This window comes from Penaeus chinensis, chromosome 37 (assembly GCF_019202785.1).
Source record: "Penaeus chinensis breed Huanghai No. 1 chromosome 37, ASM1920278v2, whole genome shotgun sequence".
Taxonomy (NCBI): Eukaryota; Metazoa; Arthropoda; class Malacostraca; order Decapoda; family Penaeidae; genus Penaeus; species Penaeus chinensis.
The window spans coordinates 767,359-774,858 of record NC_061855.1 but is presented as its reverse complement, the minus strand read 5'-3'; the positions used below and the strand labels follow the sequence as shown (position 1 = coordinate 774,858).

The 7,500-nt window shown below is 47.2% G+C and overlaps 1 protein-coding gene across 4 annotated transcripts in view; it reads left to right on the top strand.

Annotated features, from left to right (window-relative positions):
- Positions 1-7,500, top strand: part of LOC125045446 (SET and MYND domain-containing protein 4-like) — a 13,913-nt gene that overhangs the window by 6,295 nt on the left and 118 nt on the right. For all 4 annotated transcript variants that reach the window (XM_047642701.1, XM_047642699.1, XM_047642702.1 and 1 more), the window contains exons 3-4: positions 3,202-3,326; positions 6,124-7,500. The exon at positions 6,124-7,500 is cut by the window's right edge and continues 118 nt beyond it. In XM_047642701.1, coding sequence (XP_047498657.1) covers positions 3,202-3,326; positions 6,124-7,284 — 1,286 coding nt within the window. In that variant the 3' untranslated portion in view covers positions 7,285-7,500. The remainder of the gene's footprint in view (positions 1-3,201; positions 3,327-6,123) is intronic.

Here is a 7,500-nt window from a genome sequence, read left to right as displayed (position 1 = left end):
TCTGTCTGCCTTTCTGCTGCTTTGCACTGCACCATGCAACACTATGCAACAGATTGCACTTCTGGGGCCCGCCAGTGGCTGCAGTTTCCATTATTGCAAAACTGCATTGCATAAACATGTTGTTATGCTACCGATATGAAAGAATAAATGTATGTCATTAATCACTTTAACAAGTATCATTACCTGCCGTAAATTGCCTCGGAGAAATAATGAAGCCTTGTTGGGATTTGCGTAAATCACCGCCAGGCTGAGTAACGCGACGCGCACTCCAGAGGATTCCGGACCCAGAGGTGCTGCTGATTTTCATATGGAATTAGTGTGTGGATGAGTAAATATATGAATGTATTTGTATAAATACACACCACCCCGTGTATGTATTTATGTGTATAAGAATTTTTTTTTTATATGTGTGTGTTTGTGCGCGCGCGCGAGCGTGTGTGTGTGTGTGTGCATAATGTATCCATGTATAATGTATGAACACTTGCACTCGTATGTAAGTTTGATATATCCGAACGCTTTGTCTCGCCTCCACTTTCACATTCTCGCCTCATCTCGGCCGCGGCAGCCTCGCCGTCGCGACCGATTGCTTCCCTCAACCATGTGTAGGAGCCTTCTGCTTCCTCTTCTTTCACTTTTATTTGGCCCTTCTTGTGCCTCGGCTTCTCTCTGCCTCCCTTCTCTTCTCTTTAGCCGCGTCCGCCTCACTCTCCATGCTTGTCTGTCCGTCTATCTGTCTCTCTATTTATCTGTCTCTTCATTTCCATCCATCCATCTATTTAACTCTCTATCTATCTGTTCCTCTGTATCCACACACATGTGTATGTGTGTGGATATTTATGTACATGTGTGTATGTGGTTTTTTTTATGCACGCATCACTGTCTAAATATCTAAGTATACATGCAGGTATATATGTATGTATATATGTATGTATGTATATATGCATGTATGTAGGCATGTATATGTATGAATATATGTATGTGTGTGTATATATATGTATGCATGAATGTATATATGTATGTATCCATGCATACATGCATGTATGTATGTATGTATATATGTATGCACGCATGCACGCGTAGTATCATTTCTCGCCTTCGCCGCGTCGTCCTCTCCCGCCACAAAACTCTACGGTCCCCCCGCCGCGTTCCACAACCCCTTGGTCCGGGCGAGCGCGCCCCGGGTGCCGCTTCGGCGACGCCTTTCCGCTTCACGCCCCACGGCTCCTCCGTGACTAGAGAGTTTTTTTTCCTTTTCTTTCCTCCTCATTCATCAAGCTTTCTATCCTTCCAATATGTTACACAATGGTACATATGATACAAATCCAATCCATTCCGGTTATTTTGCTTCGCGTGATTGGGAAAAGAGCAGACGCAATCTGGTCAAAATCATCGTTACTTTCTACCCTACTCGTTGTCATGGCTTCCCTTTTCTATTCATTTCCGGATAGAGTTCTGTATTTCTCTTCGGTTTAATAGCACATATACCGTAGGCTTTTTGTGAATGCTGTCATAGGGTTATTGTTAGCATTGCTATCATTATTAACGTTATCTATAATTCTTAGAAATCACCACATTTGTTTCGTATTGTTATTATCATCTTTATCCGTATCACCAATCTATATTATTTCACATTATCCCTCCAATTCTCAAAATTATTTTCCGATCAATCCTCAAACAATTCCGGATTTTCCTGTTCTATTTCTTCTTTCCCTTGTTATCAATATTTTATCATGTCTTTTACTAATGTTTTGCTTTAGCTTGATGTGAAAATTTCCGGTCCTCTGTGGTCTTTATTTTGTGTTGCTTCCATTTGCTCGCATCCTGTTGGCAAGAATCGACAGCCTATGGGATAAAGATGATAATGATGATTGGTGATGATAATAATCTAACCCAATCGGCACGTATGGCAAAAATACATGCCATACCCAATGTAATACAAGTTTATTTATTGTTTTTACACATAGATGGCTCTACAAGTGCTTAGTCACCAAGGAGTCGGTTATTAGTCCTACCTATTTCACCTGTTTACCATTTTCCTTGACTTTTGGAAAGGGTCATTTGCATTATTTCACTGTCTTAAATGTTATCGAGATTTTAATAACAATTTAATCATCATAACATCAATAACAATAATAATAGTATCGATATCAACTGTATTAATAAGAAAAATATACTTTCCCGCCAATTCAAGGAATGGGGAAATCAGGATCGGTCACTTAGGCTACTGAAAGACTCCTTGCTGGCTGAGCACATGTGGAGCCATCTATAGCTAACAACATTCACAAAAAATATAGGGGACAGAACATAAATCCGGGGCGGTTGGGTTAGTAATAAGGATAATAGTAATGACAGTAATGATGATAATAGATGAAGATAGATATAAAAATAATGATACTAACATTAGAAATAGTAGTGAAAATTATGATAATAACAATAATATTATTATTATTATCATTGTTATTATTATCATCATCATAACAAAAACAAAAACAGTAATAATAATATTGATAACAATAATAATAATTAATAATACTAATAATGATAACAACAACAACAATAATGATAATACTACTACTAATAGCAACAATAATATTACTATTATTACTTCTACTACTATTGTACAATCATAACAATGCTGATAAATAAACATAATAATAAAAAATAATGACAAATGAACACAATGATAATATATACCATCTTCATCATATCACTATCATCATCACCGTCATCTTCATCGCCATTATCATAAATATCCTCCTCCTCCTCCAGCATCACCAACAATAGCATAATTACATGGCCATTTTTATCTTCACCCTAACCATCACCACCATCATCACCATCACCACCATCACCAAACGTCAGCACCATCACCATCCGCACCATTACCGTCCTCATCCAATGCCATCACCACCCTCACTATAAATCCTCCTCATCACCTCCGCCAACTCCCTCACCACAATCCTTGCTATTACTACCCTCACTATAAATCCTCCTCATCATCAACATCCTCACTAACCGCCACCACCAACACATGCCATCACCATCCTCCTCTTCGCTGCAAATCCTCATCACCACCACCATCACGCTCGCCCTCACTATAAACCCTATCACCATCACCCACTAACCAATACCCCCCCCCCCCAATCCCCACCCCACCGCCCCCTTCCCCCTCATTACTGACGGCCTCCCCGCCCCCCGCAGGTGAGGTCCTCGTGGTCGAGGCACCCGTCTGCGCCGCCGTCAAGCCAGACGGGACTTTCCGGACGCACTGCTCGCACTGTCTCAGGCGCGCCCCCGTCCCGCTCCCCTGCCCCACGTGCTCGCTCGTGAGTAGGAGCAATGCGAGTGACTGGGGAAAGGCTGGTGAAGGAGGAAGGAGTGAGTGATTGGGGAGAGGCTGGGTGAAGGAGGAATGAGTGATTGGGGAGAGGGTGGGTGAATGAGGAAAGAGTGAGTGATTGGGGAGAGGCTGGTGAAGGAGGAATGAGTGATTGGGGAGAGGCTGGTGAAGGATGAGAGAGTGAGTGATTGGGGAGAGGCTGGTGAATGAGGAAAGAGTGAGTGATTGGGGCGAGGCTGGTGAAGGAGTAGAGAGTGAGTGATTGGGGAAAGGCTGGTGAAGGAGAAGAGAGTGAGTGATTGGGGAAAGGCTGGTGAAGGAGGAGAGAGTGAGTGATTGGGGAAAGGCTGGTGAAGGAGGAGAGAGTGAGTGATTGGGGAAAGGCTGGTGAAGGAGGAGAGAGTGAGTGATTGGGGAAAGGCTGGGTGAAGGAGGAAGGAGTGAGTGATTGGGGAGAGGCTGGTGAAGGAGGAGAGAGTGAGTGATTGGGGAGAGGCTGGTGAAGGAGGAGAGAGTGAGTGATTGGGGAGAGGCTGGTGAAGGAGGAGAGAGTGAGTGATTGGGGAAAGGCTGGGTGAAGGAGGAAGGAGTGAGTGATTGGGGAAAGGCTGGGTGAAGGAGGAAGGAGTGAGTGATTGGGGAGAGGCTGGTGAAGGAGGAAGGAGTGAGTGATTGGGGAGAGGCTGGTGAAGGAGGAAGCGAGTGAGTGATTGGGGAGAGGCTGGGTGAAGGAGGAGAGAGTGAGTGATTGGGGAGAGGCTGGTGAAGGAGGAGAGAGTGAGTGATTGGGGAGAGGCTGGTGAAGGAGGAGAGAGTGAGTGATTGGGGAGAGGCTGGTGAAGGAGGAGAGAGTGAGTGATTGGGGAGAGGCTGGTGAAGGAGGAGAGAGTGAGTGATTGGGGAGAAGGCTGGTGAAGGAGGAGAGAGTGAGTGATTGGGGAGAGGCTGGTGAAGGAGGAGAGAGTGAGTGATTGGGGAGAGGCTGGTGAAGGAGGAGAGAGTGAGTGATTGGGGAGAGGCTGGTGAAGGAGGAGAGAGTGAGTGATTGGGGAGAGGCTGGTGAAGGAGGAGAGAGTGAGTGATTGGGGAGAGGCTGGGTGAAGGAGGAAGGAGTGATTGATTGGGGAGAGGCTGGTGAAGGAGGAGAGAGTGAGTGATTGGGGAGAGGCTGGTGAAGGAGGAGAGAGTGAGTGATTGGGGAGTGGTTGGTGAAGGAGGAGAGAGTGATTGATTGGGGAAAGGCTGGGTGAAGGAGGAAGGAGTGAGTGATTGGGGAGAGGCTGGTGAAGGAGAAGAGAGTGAGTGATTGGGGAGAGGCTGGTGAAGGAGGAGAGAGTGAGTGATTGGGGAGAGGCTGGTGAAGGAGGAAGGAGTGAGTGATTGGGGAGAGGCTGGTGAAGGAGGAAGGAGTGAGTGATTGGGGAGAGGCTGGTGAAGGAGGAGAGAGTGAGTGATTGGGGAGAGGCTGGTGAAGGAGGAGAGAGTGAGTGATTGGGGAAAGGCTGGGTGAAGGAGGAAGGAGTGAGTGATTGGGGAAAGGCTGGGTGAAGGAGGAAGGAGTGAGTGATTGGGGAGAGGCTGGTGAAGGAGGAGAGAGTGAGTGATTGGGGAGAGGCTGGTGAAGGAGGAGAGAGTGAGTGATTGGGGAGAGGCTGGTGAAGGAGGAGAGAGTTAGTGATTGGGGAGAGGCTGGTGAAGGAGGAGAGAGTGAGTGATTGGGGAGAGGCTGGTGAAGGAGGAGAGAGTGAGTGATTGGGGAGAGGCTGGTGAAGGAGGAGAGAGTGAGTGATTGGGGAAAGGCTGGGTGAAGGAGGAAGAAGTGAGTGATTGGGGAAAGGCTGGGTGAAGGAGAAGAGAGTGAGTGATTGGGGAAAGGCTGGGTGAAGGAGGAAGGAGTGAGTGATTGGGGAGAGGCTGGTGAAGGAGGAGAGAGTGAGTGATTGGGGAGAGGCTGGTGAAGGAGGAGAGAGTGAGTGATTGGAGAGAGGCTGGGTGAATAAGGATTGAATGAATGAATGATTGAGGGTGGACGAACTTATGAGCTGGTGGGTAGTTGGGGAGTGAATGAGGAATGAATGGGTTTATGAGGCATCCGTAATTGAGGAAGGGATGAATGAATGAGGTATTAGTGAGTGATTGGGGAATCAATGAGTAAATAAGGAATGGGTGAGTGAATGAGTTATTAATATGTAAATGACGAGTAAATAAGTGAATGAGGTATCCGTGAGTAATTGGGGAATGAACGATTTAATGAGGTATTAGCGAGAAACTGAGAAATGAATGAGAAAATGAGGAATAAATGAGGAATCGAGGAATGAAAGTACAATGAATATTTGAAGAGCGAATGACTAGCTTAGGAATTCATAGCAAAGGAAAGCTTGAATGGGTGTTGTTGAGGAAGGACTAGAGATAGTCGAAGGTAAGATTCACTTTTTATGTTGTGGTTATTAGTTAGTGTCCCATAGAAGTAGAGTGTTACTGTTAACCGGGTTTTATTTCTGTTCTTATAAGGATTTAGGCAGATTACATCAATATCTGTTTGTTAAGGGCCATCATTGCAAATCAGAGTGTAACCCTTTCAAAGGATGAGGTTGCGTGTTACTATTGTGTAATATGTGTCTATTTTTACCTACTAAACTTTTGAGTCCACTCATCTCGGAAATCTATTCTCTTTCATTCAGCTTCAGTGTTGCTAGTTGGGTAGACATAAATAAAACAATAAATAAATAGATAGGTCAATTGTAATGAAATGGTATTCCCATAACCGGCGTGTTTGCCTCCAGGTGGTGTTCTGCAGCGATCGCTGTCGCGCGGCGGGACTGAGCGCCTCCCACGGCGGCGAGTGCGCGATGCTGGCGCCGCTGGTGGCCCTGAAGCTGGACCCGGCGCCTCTCCTGGCTGCCAGGATCCTCGCCTCCACCACGCTCGCCCAGCTGCGGGACACCCTCCGCCAGCTGCAGGCCAACAGCACGGGGGGCAACAAGCCCCAGTTGGAGATCTCGGGCGGCTACCGCACGCTCTACCACTTGGAGGGCCACGCCACCGCCCGCTCCGAGGCGCAGCTGCAGGAGGTCGCTGCCATGGCCTACATTCTGACGCGCGTCTTGCTAGAGAACAGTTTGTTGTTCCTGAAGAATAAGGAGGGGAACATCACCATCCCCTCCCTGGACGACGTCGTCCTCATCGGAAGCCAGTTCATGCGCCTCATCCTGGGCCTGGAGTGCAACGTGCACTGCATGAAGGAGGTGGAGACCGGGGGCGGCCCGGCGGAGGGGGGCGTCCTGGGCCGGAGCCGCGGGCGGGAGGTGGGCTGGGCCGTCTACTCCGCCCTCAGCCTCATCAACCATTCGTGCGTGCCCAATGCGCTGACATCCTGCCTCGGAAGCACCAAGTACCTATACAGTGTCAGCGTGATTCCTCGCGGCGCCGAAGTCACCGACAGCTACGGCGAGAGGTACGTGAGCCACGCCAGGGCGAAGCGTCGGGCTGAGCTGCAGCAACACTACTTCTTCTGCTGCAACTGCGCCGCGTGCCAAGGGGACTGGCCTCTCTTCGAAAACATCACCATTATGCCAAGCTTACGATGCCCATCGTGCTTCCAAAAACTGACCGGGTTTTCATGCAGTTTGTGTGACTTGGTTTGCAACCAAGATGCCGTGACCCAGACGGGGGTCCGCCTCTATGATGCTCAGAAGATCCAAACTGACCTGACAAATCTATGGACTGAGTATGCTCAGGCTTCCAAAGAAATACGCAGTGGCAAGTCCTCCCAAGAATGCTTATCCAAAGTCATTGACCTCCTCACTCTCCTGGACAGATACACAGTCCACCCTAACCAAGCCTACATCACTGCGCAGGAGACACTCATGACGTGTTTCGACCTCATGGGGTCAGTTTATATACAAGAAACTAACCAAACCAAATCTTCGGGTGGGAAAGAGTGACAGAAATTGATGCTTTGTTGAATGCTGTCAAGCTCAGGTGATGAATTTGAATCTTTATGGCTGTCTGCAGAATGTGTTAGCATAGTGCATAGTATTCAACTGCTCTGGAAGAAAAATTATTGTATATATAAAATTGTTATTATTGTTATGCCCAAATACATTTGATGAATTTCCAGAGTTGCAATGTACAAACAAATTCTGTGATTTTTAGCTAAG